The sequence below is a fragment of the Ovis canadensis genome, chromosome 23 (genome assembly GCF_042477335.2).
Source record: "Ovis canadensis isolate MfBH-ARS-UI-01 breed Bighorn chromosome 23, ARS-UI_OviCan_v2, whole genome shotgun sequence".
Taxonomy (NCBI): domain Eukaryota; kingdom Metazoa; phylum Chordata; class Mammalia; order Artiodactyla; family Bovidae; genus Ovis; species Ovis canadensis.
In genome coordinates, this window is record NC_091267.1 from 15447286 (window position 1) to 15469476 (window position 22191).

Sequence of the window (22191 nt, forward strand, 5' to 3'; positions counted from 1 at the left end):
GGGACACAGGGTGGATGGGCAGGCAGACTGCATCAGAAGTGACTGCAAGGGCGTGAGTGTGAAACTGGGAGGAGAGACTCTGGTCATCAGGGGGATGCTGCCCCTACCTCCAGATTAATTTGTTGAAGCCTAATCCACGGTGTGATGGTGCTTGGAGGTGGGCGGTGATTGGGCCGCAACGGCAGAGCTCTGGGGAAAGGGATCAGCATCTTATAAAGGAGGCTCCAAAGAGTTTCCCCCGCTGCCATGTGGAGGCGCAACAAGAAGACAGCTGCTTATGTATCTACAGGCTATCTCTAGCACTGGAGATTTTTTACATTTTTAAGTGACTTTTTTTTTTTTTTTTTTTACTGTATCATTGAACATCACCTATACCTGTTCAGTCACTTAGTCGTGCGGCCCCATGACTGTAGCCCACCTGGCTCCTCCGTCCATGGAATTTTCCAGGCAAGAGTACTGGAGTGAGGTGCCATTTCCTACTCCAGGGTATCTTCCTGACCCAGAGATCAGACCCATGCCTACTCTGTCTCCTGCATTGCAGGCAGATTCTTTACTGCTGAGCCACTGGGGAATTCACAAATAATATGCATGGTATGATCCAATTTTTCTAAAATTCCTTCTCCCTCCCTCCATCCCTTTTTCTCTATTTAATTATATTCTTTGGAGAGAGGTCTAGATTGCTATTCAGATGTTGGCAATGGCTCTTTTTTGGTAATAAAACTTTGGATGAATGCTTTCTTTCTTCTAATTTCATATAGTAATTTTGTGACATTTTTATAAAAACAGTAGACATGTATTCTTTTTTTAAATAGAGAAAGAGGAAAGGAAGCAGGAGGAGAAGGAGGAAGAAAAGGGATGAGGAAGGGAAACCCCTGTGAATGCAGGTACCAACTTTTCACCGATGTGATCCATTCACATTTCACATGACAGCTCCCAACGCGAATGAAACTAATTTAACGCAATAACTTGGCACTGTGTTCCTATATGTAGATGAATACTTTACAAAATGCTGCAACTATGCTTTACTGAAACTAGCATACTCATAGATAAGAACACTTTGAGGAACAAATTTTATTTTCACTTTAAGAAAAGTGATCCAAATCCTAGATTCCAGCTAGATTTCATGGAGAACACAAAAGTAGGGTGATTCAAAAGTGACTACATTTGCTACAAAGTAAGTTAACGTCACCTCTTAACTTGGGGTGGTTGGCTTTGCAACTTTATTCATGCTATGTGTATATATGATAGTCATGCTAAATTTATGGATGGTGACACAAATTTTGGAGAAACAAACTTTCGAGAAGAGCTGTAACATCACCTGGTATAAGAAGATCCTCGGTCAGCATCATTTATATAGCAGAGTTTAAACGATCACACTGATTAAATAAAAATACAATATACATAGATTTTCTTCCTCATCCATATTATTAAGTTATCAGGCGATATTTAGTTGAAAAACTTGAAGCACTATATAAGTTACATTTATCTCTTAGAGATAATAATGTTAAAAATTAGCAACCACACAGACAGACATGCACACATTTAAAGAGTAAGTTCAAAAATTCACATGTAATGAGTTTTGAACCCTGTATTTATCTGTCTATAGTATAGGAGAACAACACAAGGTATAGGTGCTCCTTTCCACCAAGTTATTTTCTTTTATTCTCTAGAAGAAAAATGATAACCTCTGAAACTCCTACACGTAAGTTAATAAACTCCATGCTCCTGAAAGCTGACACATTTCTGTAGCTGTGGTCATGTAAGAGTTGAAGAGATATTTTACGAACTTGTTCAACGTAAGCAAAAAAATTTAATGATTTAGGTCCCACTGAAGCATTTTTTTGGTTTCGTTTTTGTTTTTCCACAGAAAAACAGAGATTTAGACATGTATCAACCTGATGGCTCACAACACCTTTGGACACCAGGGAGCATTTTAAAAAAATGTGTAGGCTCCATCTCTAAAACCATTAAATCAGATGGTAGTTCTGAAAATGTGTTCCCTAGACCAGCAGCATCAATGTTAGCAAAGAGCTTTGTAGACGCGTAAACTGGGGACCCCACCTTGAATCTACTGAATTGGACGTGGAGGGGAAGTCACATAAGCTGAGTTTTAAGAAACTCCAGGTGATCGGATGCTCAGTGACATTTGTGAACTGCTGCTCAAAGCTGAGGGCAGAACATCAGGATTCTGTGGCTCTCCCCCACTCACTCAAATATGCAGTCAGTCTGGGGTTTTATTCAGCATTCGTACCTATGGCGTGTCCAGCTCTGTGCGACCCCATGGGCTGTACCTGCCAGGCTCCTCTGTCCATGGGGTTCTCCAGGCAAGAATATTGGAGAGGGTAGCCATTCCCTTCTCCAGGGGATCTTCCCGACCCAGGGGTCAAACCCAGGTTTCCTGCACAGCAGGCAGATTCTTTACCCTCTGAACCACCAGGGAAGACCTGGGACTCACTCAACCAAATTCTTCTTTGACGTCAGGGCACCAAAGACAGGGTTTCCCAGCAGACAGCAATTTAATTCAACCAAACCTCCAGTCCCCTAACGTGCAGCATCTTTTCTGGAACACTTCACAACCCTCTTCCTGACTTGGGCAGAGGTCAGGTGAGAGAGTGAGACATGTGGTCACTGATATTCAAGGGATCTCTGCTTTTCTACCCCCATTGTCAAATCCTCAATCATTACAAGATACACAGCAGCAAACCATGATTCTTGGAAAACCAACGTACGGAAAGGAACACTGATGTATCCCTTCCCGGCTCATAAATATTCCTAAATTATAATCAGATTTTACTTTGAGAGAAGTATGAAGTTTCACTCTTTATCCACGGCAGACCTATTTGACTTCCCTGGTGGCTCAGATGGTAAAGCATCTGCCTACAGTGCAGGAGACCTAGGTTTGACCCCTGGGTCAGGAAGATCCCCTGGAGAAGGAAATGGCCACCCACTCCAGTACTCTTGTGTAGAAAATCCCATGGACGGAGGAGCCTGGTAGGCTACAGTCCATGGGGTAGCCAAGAGTTGGAAATGACTGAGCATCTTCACTTTCATTTTCAGACCTATTTTGAAAACATCAAAAACGCAGGAGTGTGCTCACTTACTAAGTGTCTCCTAGCGCAAGTGTCTCTGTGAGGCCCCCCGAGGCTCCAAAGACAACAGCACAGGATGCCTGCAACACCCCTGGTCTCATTTCATTTTCACTGACCTGAGCTGCAGCACTGACATGGATTTTTAGCTACATCCACATACCACCTCGGGTCTCTTTAGAGGAAAAATGACACACTTTCCATTTAAAGCAATATTTTCTCATAGTCAAAGCTTGGTGACCCTGACAAAATGTACCCAAACCGCGTCCTTATTCTTCTTCCCCTTCAACAAGATGAGGAGATTTCCACTGGAAATCAGCATGATCCCCATCCTCTTCTCCCTTCTTGGATCTGTGTTGTTTCTAAGTGGAAATCTTGTTTACCTGGGCTTCCCTGATGATTCAAGAGGACAAACAATCTGCCTGCAGCGCATGAGACACAGACGACATGGGCTTGAACTCTGGGTCAGGAAGAGCCCTGGAGAAGGAAACGGCAACCCGCTCCAGGATTCTTGCCTGGGAAATCCTGTGGACAGGGGAGCCTGGTGGGCTACAGTCCATGGTGTCACAAAGAGTCTGACATGACTGAGTGACTAAGCCCAACAAAAGCAACCCTCAGTGCTGAAGGACAAGGCAGCTGTTTGCATTCTGGTCATTCTGTGTCCCAAAGTTGCAGCGACGTTTCATCTTCACTCCTGACAGATTGGGAAGTTCTAGTCCGAGGATGGTGGGATATCCTTAGACAGATGGATGCACTTGGCCGCTGCAGCGGGTGGGGGAGGAGCCTGATAGAGTGAGTCCAGGGGACCCGCTGCAGCCTTGGGCAGACAGCAGGAGTCCTCCCACCATCCATTGAGTCAGCCTCTCAGAGGTGGCCAGGGCCACTCCCAGGGGACGAACTTACTTAGGGGCAGCCCCCAAAGAGGGCCCCCAGGCAGACCATGCCCGCAGACCCCCTCCCCCGCCTTTCATTCTATGCAGAAATTGCTGACTCGTGCTCCCTAGAAAAGTGATGAGCTCTCCCTGCTTGCATTTCTGACAGTTCCTGTTAAAGGGAGGACTGTTGGCCAGGGAACCAGGAAAGAATCATCAGACCAGCAAAAAAGAAAGAAGTGAAGATGGGGGTAGGGCCCAGACCAGACATGCACCCCTCAGAGATGAGGGAATTCAGAAGATCCTGAGCATAGAAATGATGGGTGACTTTAAGGAAACAGCACGGAGAACAAGAAAGGACACGTCTGAGTCACGGAGGCAGGGAATGGCAGCGCGTCAGACAGTCAACCTAGCCAGCGGCTGGGACGGGCCTTGCAGGAGAGTTCTCTAGTTCCCAGTGAAGTTTTGTGTGGAGAGCGGAAGGCAGACGAAAGCGGAGCCCCTCCGGCCGAACTGGGAGCGGGGCCGGGGGCAGCTCCCCAGGGGCCCCAGGCTCCCAGGCTCAGCCAGGGCCCTGAGAGCCGGCGGACTCCCCAGGGCTGGAGGAGCCGGCTCCTCGGGATCTCCTCACCAGTCCCGCGCTCCTCCAGGGCCTGGCACCCGTCCGCTGCATCCCAAGCTCCCCCTGCTCCCCTCACCCCACACAGAGACAGGGACGCGGCGCCTTCCTGGAGTCCTCAGCTTACGCCCAGGCGTGACGAGCCGGGCTTCCTTTGCTGGTCAGCCCCGCGGGGCCAGAGGTCGGCCCTTCGCGGGCTCTGACGCTGAAAGGCGTGAAGGACAGCTCGCAGAGGGCTGAGCTCACTCTCCACCAGCGCCAGCGGCCGGACTCTCGCATTTCCACCCCCCCCCCCCCCCGCAAGGCAGGTTAGCATGACAGCCCCAAAGAAGCCAGCTGAAGGGAGAAAACAAGCCTAATGGATCCACAGTGGTCTTCAAAACACATAAAGAGTTCTCATTTCAATAGGCAACACCCCGTCTTCTGAAATAAGGTTCTGCAGAACATGGTGTCCCAAAGAAAACCGACAGCAGGCTGCACAGCTCCCTCCAAACCCCGGGTCGCCTTGCTAATCCCCACTACCTAACAGTCTAAGTGGCAGATTCCAGTCCCCATCGATTGCAGCAGCCAGCGGCCGGTGGCTTCTCTAAAATGTTGAGAACTGGGGGCACAGCCCCCCATTTCTTGAGATTCTCAGAAAACTATTCCCCAGCAAAAAAGAATGAGACTTGCATACAAGCCAGCAATCCCACTCCAGGTGTAAATCCCGAGAAAACTCGTAATTCAAAAAGATCCGGGCACCCCGGTGTTCACAGCAGCATTATTCAGAACAGCCAGGACATGAAGGAAACCTAAATGTCCTTCGACAGATGAATGGATAAAGAAGATGAGGTACACACATACAATGGGATACTGCTCAGTCATTAAAAAAAAAAAAAGGATGAAAAAATGCCATTTGCAGCCATATGCATAGATCTGGAGACTGTCATACTGAGTGAAGTCAGAGAAGGAGAAATATCATATGACAGCCCTTATGTGCAAAATCTAAAAAGAAATGATTCAAATGAACTTACAAAACAAAAACAGACTCACAGACATATGAAACAAACTTATTGTGTGGCAGAAGCCAGCACAATATTGTAGAGAAATTGCCCTCCAATTTTAAAAAAAAAACTACCATTACCAAAGGGGAAGGGGCAGAAGGGATAAATTGGGAGTTTGGGATTAACAGATACACACACAATAAGGGCCTGCTGTACAGCACAGGGAATTCTATTCAATATCTTATAATAAACCATAATGGAAAAGAATCTGAAAAAGAATATGTATTATATAACTGAGTCACTTTGCTGTATACCAGAAACTAACACAATATTGTAAACCAACTACACTTCAATTTAAAAGAGACCAAGAAGGATGAGGCTTTCTACCCCAAAGTGACACCAAAACCTTTAGCTACAGAACTGGCTCCTCGCACAATTCTGTGAATACAGCAAACTTAGCCAGCACTCACGACCCAGAGAGAAAGTCTGACCAAGGGTATTTCACCACGTACACAGAAGTGGAGAGGTCACCCGCCACCTTCCCCCTCCACTCCCCATCACTGAGGCGTCCCCACCGCCCCTGATGCCCCCGGGACAGAACCCGGATCTCCAAGGCCTGGGAACAGCTGTGGGAGGACCCTGACCGTGAACACAGGACCCAGCAGAGGGGCCGTGCCCAGGCCTGCTGCCATTCCTGGAGATCTCACCACACGAGCAGACCTGCCCATGGCTGAGTCCCAGGCTCACAGGGCGGAGTGCGTGCACCAGCCACTCGCACCCACAGAGGAAAAGAAAGCACCATCAGAGCCACGAGGTCTTCTCACAAGAAAACAAACAGAGGCCCCTGAGCTACGCAGACAACGCCCGGCACGCTCCCCCTGCACACGCCTGCCTGACACCCAGCCCACACCAGGGACGCTGAAGCTTTTTACATGGTTCTGGAGGCTTAATTTTCCACTTTCAAAAAGGAAAAATTTTAAATGCAGCATAAATTAAATCCCTTTTGCAGTTTTTTTCCTTCCAAGATAACAAGTCACCATCAGCAGTTTAGGCTACCTGCTCTAACTATGTGGAAACTTTTTAAATCAGCACATCCTTAGATAAACAAGTCATTGACATCTGCTTGACAAATAGGTTACAGAGAAAATCACTTATAAATTTAAAGTCAGGAAGATATTTGCAATCAGTGGAGCTGGAAATTGACAGATTTTAGGTAAGTTTCCAGAAGCAGCCACTTTGATCTCTTGATTCAGTTTACATGACTATGTGGTGCTTATACACATTTAATAAATTATTCAGCAAGAACAACAAAGCTATATAACACATTGCTTTCCTTGATGTAAGGCTGCTTCAAGCATAAGCACTGGGGATCATATGGCATCTATGGAAAGAGAAGGGATCCTCTCCTGCCCAGAACCTGACCTTGGGTATCAGTTAACGTCTAGGAATTATTTCTGCACCATCTCAATGTATCTGAGACAACGAGCAAATGCAATTATCCTCAGGATCACAATTTGAAGTTGAGTCACAAGAAGCTTTTAGCCTTGCATGAGTCACGCAGTTCAGACATCTCTCCACAGATATGCCTGGGGCATTGGAGGAATTTTACTGTGGTTTATGTCAGAGTGAGGAACTCTGGATCGGAGCAAGGTAGGATGTGAGCACACAGGGCTTGGAGATGCAGAGGAGAAGGGGATGACGGTTTAATCCCCAGTTCCATTGACAGCAAAAGGATTTCCCAAAGATACTCAGAAATGGGCTCAGCCCCCGCACTGCTGAGCACATACGTGGTCAGAGCAGCAGAGGGACTCTGTCTCAGCAACTCCTGAGGAGACAGAACAAGACCAGCTCCTCAACCGCGTCCCCATATTCATCAGCAAGGAACCGAAATAGCGGTTTATGCATACGAAACAGCCAGTATGCCCGCTATTTAAATATTCCAGAGCCATCTCCCCATGAGAAAGCAAAAGGCCCAGAAAAATAACAACTGCCTTGCGCCACTGGGGCAGCCAAGTCTAAGGAGAAAGCATCATTTTTCTTTGAAGTTCACAGAAAAACGAGGTTTTCCCAGCATCTGGACTTCAGAGGCACATGGGGCGGAGAGGGGCGGGTGTATCTCCTTTAGCCTGGCTGATAGTAGTGGGGGGAAAGAGAGTGTGTGTGGGGGAGGGGTCTGGGTTACTCAGTGAAGAAGGGATGGGGCCTCTGGATGGGTCCCCATTAATTACACATGATTACAAGGGTGCCCCAGGAAGTACTTGGCCTGCAGATACAATACAAGTTCTTCTGGAAGCCCTCACTCAGGAAACCGTATGCAGTTTTACATCTTTGCAGACCTCCGTTACCACCGCAACTCATTTGAGAAGGAGACAACGTAAACTCTGAACAGGAGGAATTGATTAGAAGGACGCTGGACGGGGGAAGAGCCCACCTGGCTGTGAGATGAGGCAATCCGCATTTACACCCAGCGCTCTGGGTTCTGCAAGTCAGAGATGACAGCATCTGGAAGGGACCAAGGCATGACAAGGGCAAGTAAATCATGTCCAAACCCACCTCAGCACTTCCCCGAATAGGGCAGCAGCGGCTACTGTGTCTGTTCCAAACCTTCACTTGTGTGCGTGGGAATCGGAAGAGAGCAGCCGCGGTGCGGGGAGCCGCTGCCGCCCGAGCGAGTCCAAGCAGGACCTCTTTGTGCAGCTGCGTGAGCCACACACACAGAAGCTGTCCTGGCATTTGCAATGGCAGCTTCAAGTTTCACAAAACACATGCGATATTGTCATCAGAGCGAAATGTTTCTGCTGAGATATTTGAATAAAGTGCAAACATTTTTCCATGCAAAGGAATTACATTGTTCTTAAAAATACTCACATAGGTGTATGTACAATTTTTCCCTGGCCATCAAACATGAAAAGTCATGATTTTCCATCCTCTGACAATTTTCTCCTCTTCTGTCCAGAGAACTATTTATAACTTGGTAAATGTAAATACAGTTAGCTGGAAGAATATAGTTAGTAAAATAAATTCACAAACTAGAGAAGCTAACATGCAGACTTACACTGAGTTGATCTTTTTGATCCAAAATTTGATATTTCACTTGAAGTCCTCATATGACTCAGGTATGCATTACACAAAATTCTTTTAAAAATTTTTTCTTGCTTTTGTATCATCCTAAAATACATCAGTCTTGCAGTCTGAAAATTATTTACTAATATAGAATCATTTCATCTTTTCATACCATTTTCTCATTATTAAATATGAAACTGTCACAAAAAACTACATTTGAAACTAAGTTATGGTGATTTGAACCCCAGATTAACATTTCTAGAGGGATCAATGTTTGGGATAAATATGCATTAGACATCATTACAAATTTGATGAAAAAAGCATTTGTTTGTACATGATATGCCCAGCTATGTCCAACCATTAGATTATTTTTTCAGAGTTTATCTGAACCAGACATTTCACTACACTTACTAACTTTCCTCACATGGCGTGACCATTGTCTCATGTGGCTTATAATTCAGAGAAATTATTCTGAATTCATAGAAATTATTTTCTGTACATCATTTTCACTGACAGTTTAAAAATTCTCCTTTTGAGTAGATTCCACTCAAGGCATAGCTAATACCTGAAAATACATATATGTGTGTGTCGATATGTAAACTTTTAATGTCCAGTTTCATTCTCAGAAACTCATTCACAGCTTCCACCATGAGAACAGTCGCAGGTGGTGGTTTTCCCTGATTTTTTTGGTCATCTCAACGAAGACTAAGTTCACAGCGTAGTTTTTCACTGACATCCTGATGGCTGGACGCCCCAGGGTCATGCTGCTGACTGCCTGAGATAAGCTTATGACCTCATGACTGCAGACGGACACAGCACGTTGCAGAAGCCCCATGCACTGTTTACAGCTGGGAGCAGACGCAGCAAATGTGCAAATAAGCTTATTTCCATCAGATGGATATGTCTTAATACAAATGGCCACAAAAATAAAACTCAGGATCAAGTGTCCACAATCGTATCTGAAACACATATAGTTTCAGCATTACCACTGATCTTACAATGAGAACAAAAGCATGTGTTTTCTAATTACATCTGTTTCAAAACAATGTAGATCACAAATATTCCTGACCACCTTGATAGGCCCTTCTTCCTTATCCTACAAAGAATACAGATCTAGAGAGTCCAATTATAGACTCTTTACAGTCTTTAAATAAAGTTTCTTGAGAAACTTTCATTTCTCAAGATGTATAAAACTATATTACTCTTTTTTGCTTATGGAATAGAATTTAGAAATAAAATTTAGAAATGGCCTTCACATCGCTTCTCGGCCTTTTGGCTAAGATCAAGTGTAGAAATGGCCTTCACGAGACCTAGGGATTTTCCAGGTAGATCAAAGTACTTTTTAAACACAAGTGGAATTCAATCAATATAATATGAATTGTTGTTAAGACAGCAAGTTACTGCCTTGCTTAACACCCCAATGTATTTCTCTGTGTCTGGTCCACGTGCATCCAAATACCACATTTTGAAATAATACTCTTTTTTCACACGTGAGTACAATTGGTTGATGGTGGGGTGTCTAGTCGACTTTTATTTTCTTTAGTGTCGTTAAGAGGTGACTCCTTGCGGGCTTGGCACTTGAACACTTGCTTATAAGCCTTCCTGAAGTTTTCGGAGAGAAAGGCGTAAATGATGGGGTTCACGGAGGAGTTGCTGTAGGCCAGGCAGTGGGCAGTGATCCTGAAGAAGAAGGAGGCGGGGGTCAGCGGGAACACCCCAAACTCAGCCCAGAGATGGATGACGTGGTGGGGCAACCAGGAGATCCCGAAGACCACCACCACCACCAGCACCGTCTGCGCGGTCTAGGAGAAGGGAAGGAAGCAGAGGCACTGGTCACAACAGGGGAGAAGGGAAGGAGCAGAGGCGCTGGTCACAACAGGGGAGAAGGGAAGGAGCAGAGGCGCTGGTCACAACAGGGGAGAAGGGAAGGAAGCAGAGGCACTGGTCACAACAGGGGAGAAGGGAAGGAGCAGAGGCGCTGGTCACAACAGGGGAGAAGGGAAGGAGCAGAGGCACTGGTCACAACAGGGGAGAAGGGAAGGAGCAGAGGCACTGGTCACAACAGACAGGAGTCCAGCACCCTAGCTCATGCACTGACAGAGGGAATTTCCTGTACATTTTCACAGAATCAAGTGCGTCCTAAACCTGCTCTGGGTGCTGACCTTCCCTCTGCAGTCACACCCCTAAAGGAGCTAAAAGCGTGGCCGGGTGGTCCCCTGTCGGCTTTGCCCCTGCAGAGAAGTGATCCCACTGGGATCCATGAATTCTGGCAGGCAGGGTGGAGGGGAAGGAGAGAGAGAAGGAAGGTGCTTATTTTCCCTCCAGCCTCACACCATGGAGCCCGGACTCCGCCACCAGGAAACCGTGGTGGACCCACAGGTCCTTTCACAGGAGAAGCTTGGACCCCCGCCCTGCAGGAGTGTCCTTATGGTATGCCATGACTTTGCTCTTACTTCCTGTGAGTTAGAACCCGATTGTCACAGCCCACAGCCCCCAGAACGTGAGGCTTAAGATAGCAAGTCTTCCAGAAGAGACGCGGGGTAGCTGACTGGCCCGGAGAGGACGTTTGTCCAAGAGGCGGGCTGAAGCCAGGGAACCCGGCAGAGATGGGAGAGGACGTGCTCGGACTTCAGGACGAGGTTGGAGCAAGGGCGACCGGCCAGGGCACCAGAGACGGGAGTTACGCTCATGTTTACTCTGACCACGTGATGGTCAGAAGGGGCCACGACCCATGCAAAAGCCAGCCACCTCCCTGGGCCTCAGCCTCCTGGCCTGTGACTGGGGTGACCCAGCGTGATGATTCTCTGAGTGGGCCTGGTCCACTTAACACCTTCAAACAGCTCAGGTACAAAGCTGACTGCAGGGTTTCCAGGGCGGCAGGCTTCCAGACTGAGGCTGCCGCGTGCACAACACAGAGAACAGACCAGCACCCTGCTCCTGGACGTGAGGGATCATCTGCTATCTGACCGTTACCCACTAGTGTATGGGATGCGGTCCTGATGATTCAATAACCATCTAGACGCAATTACACCTACAGATAGCTCGGAGCACACCCGCTGTCCTGCCTAAGGCAGGAAGGCCGTTTCTGTGCCGCACAAAATGCATGCTCTCTGGATATTCTGTGTCACTGCTCCTTTCAGGAGGTTTTCACTAAGTAACGAGCTGAGGGCAGAACCACACCCCGACAGCTTACAGCTAAGAGCCACACTGTATCTGTACCCCTGCAAGGCAACTGTCAGCAGGGCGGCCTTTCTATGGAGGGTTTGTTACCTTGTGTGTGTTTACCCAAGGTCATTCAAAATCTGCCTTTTATTTTAGCAGGTCTACTGGTCTTTTCAGAACCATGAAGGAGATTCCTTTCCTTGGTCTGCCTGTAGCTTTGAAATATGAGTGACTTAAGACTGCAATATAAATCAGGAAAGAATATCAATGGGTACTTACATAAACTTTATCATTCACTAAATGATGCTCCCAAAAGAATTTAACAGAATGCTTGTTTAATACAATGTTTGTGCTCCCAGCTATGTGTCGGCAAAGGTTCACTATTTATTTTCTGCCTGTTTCACAGGCATCTCAGCCCATCCGAGCTGGTACAGGAGTGGGTGCCCTGCAAATGGGCCCTGGCGCTCAGCCCTGCACCCCAGTGGCCTCCATACCAGTCACAGCTTCACGCGATGCGGGCACATCAAGGTGCCCAGGGAGAGACGGGCATGGCTCCCTCCTCTGTCTCCCTCACGTCAGAGAACCAGGACCACAGAACTGGAAAGACGTGGGAGGGATGCAGAAAGACATCTACCCACAGAACAGCGCCCTCACCTACCCCCAACTCAGAAAACATGTGCCTGGAACACACCAGCTCAAGGTCAAGATCTGGTCAAAATAACTCACTGTACTAACAAAATAATGGCTGAGCACCAAAGAATTGATGCTTTTGAACTGTGGTACTGGAGAAGACTCTCAAACATCCCTTGGAAGTCCTTCCTAAAGGAGGACTGGGTGTTCATTGGAAGGACTGACGTTGAAGCTGAAGTTCTAATACTTTGGCCACCTGATGCGAAGAACTGACTCACTGGAAAAGACCCTGATGCTGGGAAAGACTGAAGGTGGGAGGAGAAGGAGTCGACAGAGGATGAGATGGCTGGATGGCATCACCAGCTCAATGGGCATGAGTTTGGTGAGGAACAGGGAAGCCTGGTGTGCTGCAGTCCATGGGGTCACAGAGTCAGACACGACTGAGCAACTGAATAACCCCAGACCTGGGTTTCCAGCAGCTCAGTGAGCCATCATGCAGCACTTCATGAAAATTCAGGTATCGGGGTCTCACGGCCCACAGCGCTGCTTCCACAGGTCGTGCGGATGACAGATCCGCCCAGAAAACTGCCTTCCTACATAGCTCATGAGTGCTTGAAGAATCAGTGAAGAATTCCGCAGAAGCCGCAGCAAAAGCAAGCAGCCTCGCCCACCTCGAGGAGAAGGCTGAGGAGCTTCCTCGGTGCTGACCGCACCCGGGCTGACCCACATTGTCTCCTCGGAAAGGTTCCAAACCCGCTTCCGCTCTTCCCCTTAGAAAAGTCAGACAGTGAGGAGACGAGGCCCTCTGTGGGGATGGGGGCTATTTTCATTTCTTACAGTATCATTTGCCTGAATCACAAATGGGTTTACACCCGATGCATCGCCTACGCTCCCTGTCTGTCCATGTAGCGTGCAGAACCAGAGCATCACCGTTTGATAGGGAAGAAGTCCTCGTTGAAAGTTGCATGCCAAGTCTCTGCATGAATTCTTATACCTAAGGTTGGGCCTTTTATTAGCCTGCCTTCTTTTTACTTCTTGCACTGAAAGTATCTGAAAAATAGTAATTTCTCCTCTTCCTGTGAGATGCTCTTTTTCAAGCCATCTGAGACATCTGACTTTTTTTTTTTTCCTTCAAAAAATTTTACTCATAATCCATCTAATGGAACTTGGCAGGGAAGGAAAAAGTGACTAAATGGTGAGACTGATGAGAAACATTTTGTAAATTGTACAAATGACAGCCAAAAAGCTTGCTGAGTTACTCTAAGCCAGATGGGGGAAAAGAGCAGCTGTTAAGAGAACCTCGTGGTTAAGAAGGTGCCATGAGGGTCTCACATCTACCTCCCTATTACCAGGAACCATCCTGGGGAAGTCTACCCCACTGGGAAGTCTTCCAGAAATTGTTAAGAATCTTGTTTTCCTATCTGATCAGCCTTGGGCCAGAAAACGTTTCTCTAGGTCCAGCCAAGCCAATCAAGGCAGGGCTCTGTACTGTGGTCACTACTAGTTTGGCAAAGAAAAGCACACTCTTCTTCTCTGTTTTCCTCCAAACAGGCAGGAGAGCTGTTGAGCATGTTTGTGTTGAACCTAACCCTCCACCCCAGGAGCGCTACCAGCCTTCTCATGAAGCGGCGCCCTTATGGATGGACACGGCACAGGAGAAGGGGCCCTACGCAGCCGCCGAGGGGGGAGCCAGAAATGGGTACCGCTGAAACGAATAAACCTCCAAGATCTTCTCACATCACTCCGTGACCCATCGGAAACTGAGTACACACCCAGGAACACTCTTCTCTGCCTGGACCCAGAGCAGCATCAGCTGAGCCGATTCAACCTCTGCCTCCGCGCGGAGGCATGCTGGCTGTCCACCCTGGGCCGTCCCCTCCTCCGCCCCGTCTCCCGCTTCCGTCTTCCTACCCTACTCCCCACACCTGTCTGCCAGCCTTTGCCTAGACGCATGTACATACACATACACAAACTATTAGTTCTGTGCAAACAAGGAAGTAATTAAAAGCATCAAAAGAGATCTGACATCTGTTCAGTGGTTATTAAGGGTCAGAAGTTGTGAGAATAGAAGAGAAAATCTTCCCTCCTCCAAATGTTGAGAACTTCTCCCGTAGGAAGAATTGCATTTACACATACGTTCCCCAGTGGCTCAGCCAGTAAAGAATCTGCCTGCAATGCAGGAGACCCTGGTTCAATTCCTGGGTCAGGAAGATCCCCTGGAGAAGGGAAAGGCTACCCATTCCAGTATTCTTGGGCTTCCCTGCTGGCTCAGATGGTAAAGAATCTGCCTGCAGTGCAGGAGGCCTGGGTTTGATCCCTGTGTTGGGAAGATCCCCTGGAGGAGGGCATGGATACCCACTCCAGTTTTCTGGCCTGAAGAGTCCCCATGGACAGAGGAGCCTGGTGAACGATGGTCCATGGTTGCACAGAGTCACACACAACTGAGTGACTAAGCGCATATGATATATTCCCTCACGTGTGTCTGTCTTGAGCTTCCCTAGTGGCTCAGACAGTACGGAAGCAGCCTGCAAAGTGGGAGGCCCAGGTTTGGCCCCTGGGTCAGGAAGATGCCCTGGAGAAGCGCTTAGCAACCACTGCAGTGTTCTTGTCTGGAGAATCCCATGGACGGAGGAGCCTGGCGGGCAACAGTCCATGAAGTCACAAAGAGTCAGAAATGACTGAGCGACTAACACAACAACAATACACACACACACACACACACACACACACACACCCATATGTACACATACACATATAAAACCAAAGAATGTAAATGTTAAAATGCTCACTAATCTTTCAGTTCAGTTCAGTCACTTAGTCGTGTCCAACTCTTTGGGACTCTAGGGACTGCAGCCCACCAGGCTCCTCTCTCCGTGGGATTTCCCAAGCAAGAATACTGGGGTGGGTTGTCATTTCCTTCTCCAGGATATGATCTGAGTAAGAGGTAAATTAATCCCAATTTGTAAAATAGCTTTTCCTCAAACTGGGTTTGAAACATAATAAATCGCAGGGTGTTAGATGCTGTCAAACTCCTCAGGGGAAGCTTGTGGGAATCAGGATTCAGGGGAGAACGAGAAAGACGATTAAAGATGGGCTGGACCCTCCTGAGGCTGCTCCCATCTTCAGTTCTGCCCCCGGGGGCCGAACCAGCACCCGTCTGGGAGGAAGAGAGCAGAGCACAGCAACTGCTGCGCGGCTTCAGGGAGGGATACAGCAACACTCACTCGAAAGATAATTAAGACGGGGCCTCCTGGAGCCACATCAGAGACGGTAAATACGCAACAAAAGAAGTGTGTCTGCTAAGTCTCTTCAGTCGTGTCTCTGCGACCCCATGGACTGTAGCCACCAGGCTCCTCGGTCCGTGGGGTTCTCCAGGCAAGAGGGCTGGAGCGGTTGCTGTGCCCTCCTCGAGGGAATCCCCCCAACCCAGGAATGGAACTCGGGACTCCTGCACTTACAGGTGGGCTCTTTACCACTCTGCAGTTTCAAGCAAACTGTGGGTCCAGCCACCTGACACCCTGTCCCAGTCACCCACAGCCCACCTTCTCCAGAGGCTCAGAATCCAGAAGACACACCTTTTGGCCCCTCCCCAGACCTCCACCCACGTTCTCAGGCAGCTCAGTCGCCTGCTCACCCTCAGCAGCTGACTCTCCATGTCTCCTCTCTGCCCAGGGCTAAGATGTTCATTTCAAATCGCTGAACCCAGGGACCATACTTTCACAGGAGGATGCAGGAAAGCTAAGAGTATACATTAAGCCAAGCTCCAGAAATGGCATGGAGAATGGAAACCCATGAGATTTACCTTTTTCTTTGATGCCTCTGACTTCTTTGACACGTTCTTCAACTTTTTATGCAAATGGTTAAGAACCTGCAAAACACAGACTGATAAAATCGGTTTGCCTCAGACCGCACAGTTCATTGTCCATTTTGCACTGACATTTCCTGATGTTCTGAAAAGGGAAGACCATGGTTTACAAAATCAGCTGCAATTCACATGAGCTGGTGGAGTAATGCCGACTATGGATTGCCATGAGCGTCTGGTCTTCCAACCACCTGTGTCCAGAGCACCTGTAGGCAGAGCTCTGGTGCGGGTAGCTCCAAGGTTTCTTCCAGAAAGACCCACTCCGCTGCCCATACCTGCATCCCCGTTGGCCTCCCCTAAGAATCTACATTTCCAGAATCCCAGGTCCCTGCTCTATGTTAAATCCTAAATATGCGGGAAAACTACAGACTGCCTTCCAACAACGCTGATAGCTGACAGACCACCATTCTGCAAGGTCCTACAACTAACGTCCCATGGGGGAGGCTTCCAGGGAGACACTTGTTTCCTTCCCTAGAGAAACTAGCTTTGTCTTCTCTTGCCAGCGTCATACTCAGGAGAAATGACGTGAGACAATGTGGTTCCACATAAGAACTTGCAGCTAAGCCATACAACAGGGTCAGGATGGTGGTACACACTCCAGGCAGGTCTTGAGTTCATTCTTACGAGTGAAAAAGCTAAGGACAATCAGCTCAGGGTAACTAAGGGCTTGAGACTGCCCGTCAGTTGCTCAGTGAGTCCCTCCAAACACTGGAAGCAGTGTTCCAGCCACCTCCCTGTCCCCCTGGAGCACCACAGCATGGAAATAATTTAATCAAATTGAACGTATTACAAAAGCTGCTCTGTCTGAGCGGATGCAACCCTCTGGAGTCATCGGGCACTCCCTGATCGAGAAGCCGCGGGATTTATCCACCACTTCATGATTCCCTGGGCCTCCCTGGTGGCTCAGATGGTAAAGAATCTGCCTGCAATGGGTTCGATGCCTGGGTAGGGAAGATCCCCTGGAGAAGGCCATGGCACCCCACTTCAGTATTCTTGCCTGGAGAATCTCATGGACAGAGGAGTCTGGTGGGCTACAGTCCCTGGAGACACAAAGAGGCGGACATGACTGAGCAACTAACACTTTCACTTCACTTTCACGATTCCCTACCCCGGTCAAGCAGCTGTCATGGGGTGTGAATTTCTGACTCCAAACTCCCAGCCCTACCAAAACACTGCTCACTTCCCACAAGGACTCAGCATCCTCCACAAGACAAGCCTCTCACTTACTATGGGGACATCTGCGGTCACTCTCAGTACAGAAACAGTGGGTCTGTCTACTGTCCTGCCGTCAGCAACTGGGGTATCGAAAATCGAATGGAAGAGAACAGCGGAAGGGAGGCTTGTGCGGGAACAAGTGAAGAGGACTTTCAGGAAGGAACTTTCAGGACTTTCAAGAGGAAGGAACGGGCTGGACAGGGCCCCTCCCAGAGAGGACCAGCCGGGCCAGGTTCCTTGGGGACAGCCTCCCCACAGCCAGAGGAGGGCTCCGGTCACTGAAAGAAAGGGAGAGATGGCAAGGCAGCGTCAGCGAGGGCTGACGGAGAGGGCCCCACATGGAAAAGTCAGATGTTACCTCTATGTTACCTGGCCTGGGGCCACTCAGTCCTTCCACAGACTCGGGGTCACATCTCATAACTACAAAACGCCTAAGGAGCGCCGTGGAGTGGTCCGCAGGGAGAACGCCCAAGCATGTTTCTCCTGGCTCTGTTCCACTCCATGAGTGCACACTATGGACCCACACTGACTCGTGTGACAGACCCCACGAAGGTCTCACCATCAGAGGAGGAAGGGTTATGACTGCGCTTCTCTGGAAGCTGATGAGAGTGGTGAGCGGGCACTTCCCCATCACTCGTACTTTCAGAAGTGTGTGCAGGAGACCGATACCAGTCCTGGCACAGGATGTCTCCAGGAATGTGCGGGAACCGGGCAGATCACGAGTTCATCTGGTGTCAGGCCAAGGAGGGCCCAGGACAAGCACTCCCCGAGGGAAGAGTGAGCCAGCCCCACAGCAGCAGAGGGCGCCCCAGACTCATCCTCCAGCCCCGCATTCTGGGTCTCCGAGGAGGGCAGGTGCGAAGGACCCTCCACTAAACTCCTGTCGGTACAGAAGGCAACTCTGGAATGCAATTCCTTTGTTAACTTAAAAAAAAAAAAATAAGAAAAACACTGTGATTTTATATGTCTTTTGATCTGGGCCTTGGGGTAACAATCAATCCGGAATGTAACATTTAAGTAGTGAAACCCTTCCATGCCAAGCAGACAGTGACTGAATCAAAGGAAAGTAACTGAAGTCTTTAATCTTTACCTTTTTTCAAGTCCTAGAATGAATATACAAATATTACTTTGAGTTTCAAAGAAATTTCCAGTTATGCTTAAAGGCAAACTATTTCCATATTTGTTAAAAAAAAATCCCAATGATCATGTATTTACTGAATTTTTTAATTTAGAAACTTTGCCTTAGGTATGACTTTTATAAATTCTCAAATGACAGAAATGTAGGCTGGTTTCTTCCTAGACGTTTATCTTGTTGTTTCCGTTAAAAAGACCTGAATTTCCAAAAGACCAAAGACTTTTGGGAAACAAAGGAAGAATAACCCATATAATGATGAATGAAAAGCCAAATACTTTAAGAATCTCTCTAGTCTCAAGGCCCATACCCCACAGGCTGGCCTCCCCCAGGGGGCTAGGAAGCCCTGCATGGAAATCCTTCCTGAAAGCTTTACCAGCTTCACAACCTCAGTCAGCTGCTTCACTCCTCCAAAACCCTCCTTCCTTATCAATAAAATATGCACAGTGGCTCCAACCCACTGGGTCGCCTGCAGATCAAGTGACATAGAGCACACTGGATACCATGGCCCTGTGCAGACCAAGCTTTGATTTGCTTTTACTAGAAGCAAAGGGAATAAGCCAGTCATTTATCAAAGAGCTAAGCTGCAGTGATTCCCAATTTCCTGCCTTTACTGCATGTCTTTATGTACGACCCTTCGGTGCAGGACATTCTTTCAGATCACATCCAAAAGCACTACCATTCAAAATAGACCCTGCTCTAGATAGATGGCCTGGGGGAGAGGCAAACAAAACCAGGGGGCTCATAGTCCACATTTCTGCTGGGGGAAAAAAAACTATGAGTGGAACGTAAGAACTGATTGCTGTTCTACTTCACCTGATTATTCACAGTCCTGGAATCACAGGCTTATCAGAAAGAAATTGAGAAGCAGAGAAAGAGAGAGAAGATAAAATGGTGCAGATCTCAGAATTCGGTCACAGAAGTATTTTTCTACTGGCGATGGTATTGGGGAGGATGTGTCAGGGAGGGGGGATCTCACCCCACCGCACTGCATCTCCTGATTACTAAGCAGATATGCTGGCTCAGACAGCAAATAATATGCCTACAATGCGGGAGACCCATGTTTGATCCCTAGCTGGGGAAGATCCCCTGGAAGAGGGAATGGCTACCCACTCCAGTACTCATGCCTGGAGAATTCCATGGACAGAGGAGCTTGACCAGCTACAGTCCATGGGGTCGCAAAGAGTCAGATAGGACTGAGTGACTAACACACACAAACAAGTTGTGTAAAAGGTGTAAGACTTTTAAGATTTTACAAAATCTTCAAAACCATGTGTTATTAATGAGAGAGAATGTGATTGTGCTGAGCTGGGGGGAAGGGCACTGCACAGAGAAGGGAGGTGCGGGGTAGGGGGACCAGACATGTGTCACCTGTGTCTCTCCCAGCGGAGGCTTTAGACCTGCCACCTGAACCGCTTAATATTCTTTACCTCCTCCTAAAAGCACTGAAATGAGGAAATGGCAGCAGCAAACCCATCCATCCAACGTTCTCTGGAGAATCCGTGAGGAAATACTTCTGACCATTTGGATTTATGACGCCTAACTTGTGTTATGAAATAAAATTCAAAGCTCTGTCGCCAGGAGCAGCGGTTTCGCAAAGGCGGTCCTGGCCGGCGGCCCAGCCCCGTGCACCCCGCGGGCAGTGAAATCCCCCCATCCGACCCCAGTTGAGGGCTGCTGAGGGGCGCGGGCTCTCCACCCAGCAAAGAGGCCCGCTCGGCAGGACCGGGCGCTCACATAACGCTGTGGCCATGCAGGCGATCAGGCAGGCTGAGCGGGCTACAAGGCTAAAACCTCCTGAGAAGTGGGTGTTGAACCCCGCCTCCTTTGGGGACAACCTCAGGGCCCAGTGCTTGCGGGGGCCAGGACGGATGCCCGGATCTGCAAACTTTCCCGGTGTCGCCCAAACTCCAAGCAACTTTCACGCAGCATCAGACCCGTGAGCCCAAGCCGCTGCCGGAGGAGGCGATGGCTCGATAGCTCGGGGAGAAAACTCGCAGGGGGCGAGGGCAAGGGGGCGGGGCCCCGGAGGGGTGCGGGGACAGAGGAGCCGCCCCGGGCCCGCGGACCCGCCCTGCGCCCCGCACCTTGGCGTAGCAGAAGCAGATGAGCAGGAGCGGCAGCAGGTAGCCGAAGACGAAGGTGCACACCACGTAGGCCTTCTTGTGGCGCTGGTTGGGCCACTGCTCCCAGCAGAAGGTCTGGTTGCTGACGTCCCGGTGGAAGAGGCGCTGGTGGTAGGCCACCGGCGAGGCCATGACGATGGACAGCGCCCAGATGAAGCCCACGCCCAGCAGCGCGTTGCGGGACACCCGCAGGGCGGAGGAGCGGCGCGAGTGCACGATGGCCACGTAGCGGTCCACCGACATCGCGGCCAGCGTGAAGATGCTGACCAGCATGGACACGGTGAAAAAGTAGTGGACGAACTTGCAGATGAAGGCGCCCAGCACCCAGGTGGGCAGCGCGTACACCGTGGCCTGGAAGGGGATGCAGAAGAGCAGGTAGGCCAGGTCGGCGATGCTCAGGTTGAGGATGAGCAGGTTGGTGGTGCTGCGCGGCTTGCCCGGCTTGCTGCGCGCCAGCACGGTGATCACCAGGCTGTTGCCCAGCACGCCGAGCGCGAAGATCAGGCCGAACACCACCAGCGTGACGAAGTTCTCCACGCCGATCCCGAAGAGCGGCCTGGGTTCCGAGGCCGGGGGCTCGAGCCCGCTCGCGTTCCGCTCGCTGAAGTTCCCAACCTCCAGCTCCATGGCGCGCAGGGGCAGCCGGCTAGGTCGCGCTGGCAAGGGCGCCTGCTGGGGAAGGAGCGGCTCCGGGTGACCCAGCTCGGGGCACTCAGAGCCCAGGCGCCCGGGCCGAGTGGCACCGACTTTTCGGACGGGGCCGCCTGGGAGAGGACGCAGAGCTGGACCCTCCCGCGCTCGCGAGGCTGTGCCAAGAGCGCCGGGCGTCCGCTGATCCGCTACCGAGCCGGGAGGAGGGACCGGCCGGCGCAGCCCTGAGGGAGGAAAGAGCACTCTCTGCTCCCTACCAGCTCCGCGCCGCTGCAGGTCGTTTCCCTCGTCCCGAGAGGCTGCGGGCGGCACCTGTTGCTCCGTGGCGCTCCGGGGACACAGCCGGGCGCGCAGCGCGCACCGCGCGGTTCGTGGAGAGGGCTAGCCGCGCCCCCCAGCCGGCCGGCGCCGCTTTCACCTTAGTTTTTTGTCAGCTGGGCGAGCGCTCTGTCTGCGCCTTCGCCGCCGTCCGCAGGGTGCCGCTGAGATGTAGCGAGGACTCAGACCAGCTGAAATCCTCGCTACCCGGGGGTCCCCCGCCCCCCGGAAGTCGAGGCGCACGCAGGGACTGGACGAATCCCACTGGGATGGGTCGCCGCCCACCGCCTCTCAGAGAACAGTCGCGCACTCTTCTCTGCGCACTGCGAACCTGCCAGCGTCCAGCGACCGCAGCAGCCGCCTGGGTGCAGCCCTCGCCCCGACCCCGACTAGCAAGGCTGTGCGCGATCAGGGCGTGCTGGGCGGGGAGGCGGGCGGTGCGCAGGTCTTCTCCTCCATCAAAACCGCTCGT

The 22191-nt window shown here is 49.9% G+C and overlaps 1 protein-coding gene and 1 pseudogene across 1 annotated transcript; one reads left to right on the forward strand and one right to left on the reverse strand.

The window, feature by feature from the left end:
- Positions 1-8345: 8345 nt before the first annotated feature.
- GALR1 (galanin receptor 1) lies at positions 8346-22110 on the reverse strand. Its single transcript, XM_069568304.1, has 3 exons — positions 20712-22110; positions 16218-16283; positions 8346-10425 (listed from the first exon to the last, which is right to left on the reverse strand). Exons 1-3 carry the CDS (start codon positions 21375-21377, stop codon positions 10108-10110), a joined length of 1050 nt encoding a protein of 349 aa, XP_069424405.1. The 5' UTR covers positions 21378-22110; the 3' UTR covers positions 8346-10107.
- LOC138428551 (U2 spliceosomal RNA) lies at positions 9880-10045 on the forward strand (annotated as a pseudogene).
- Positions 22111-22191: the final 81 nt, after the last annotated feature.

Coding starts and splice junctions, on each gene's coding strand:
- GALR1 (XM_069568304.1), bottom strand. CDS start 21,377: ATGGAGCTGGAGGTTGGGAACTTCAGCGAGCGGAACGCGAGCGGGCTC. Junction 16,284..20,711: donor TCTGCTTCTGCTACGCCAAG/GTGCGGGGCGCA, acceptor TGTGTTTTGCAG/GTTCTTAACCATTTGCATAA. Junction 10,426..16,217: donor CAGAGGCATCAAAGAAAAAG/GTAAATCTCATG, acceptor CCCTTCTCCTAG/ACCGCGCAGACGGTGCTGGT.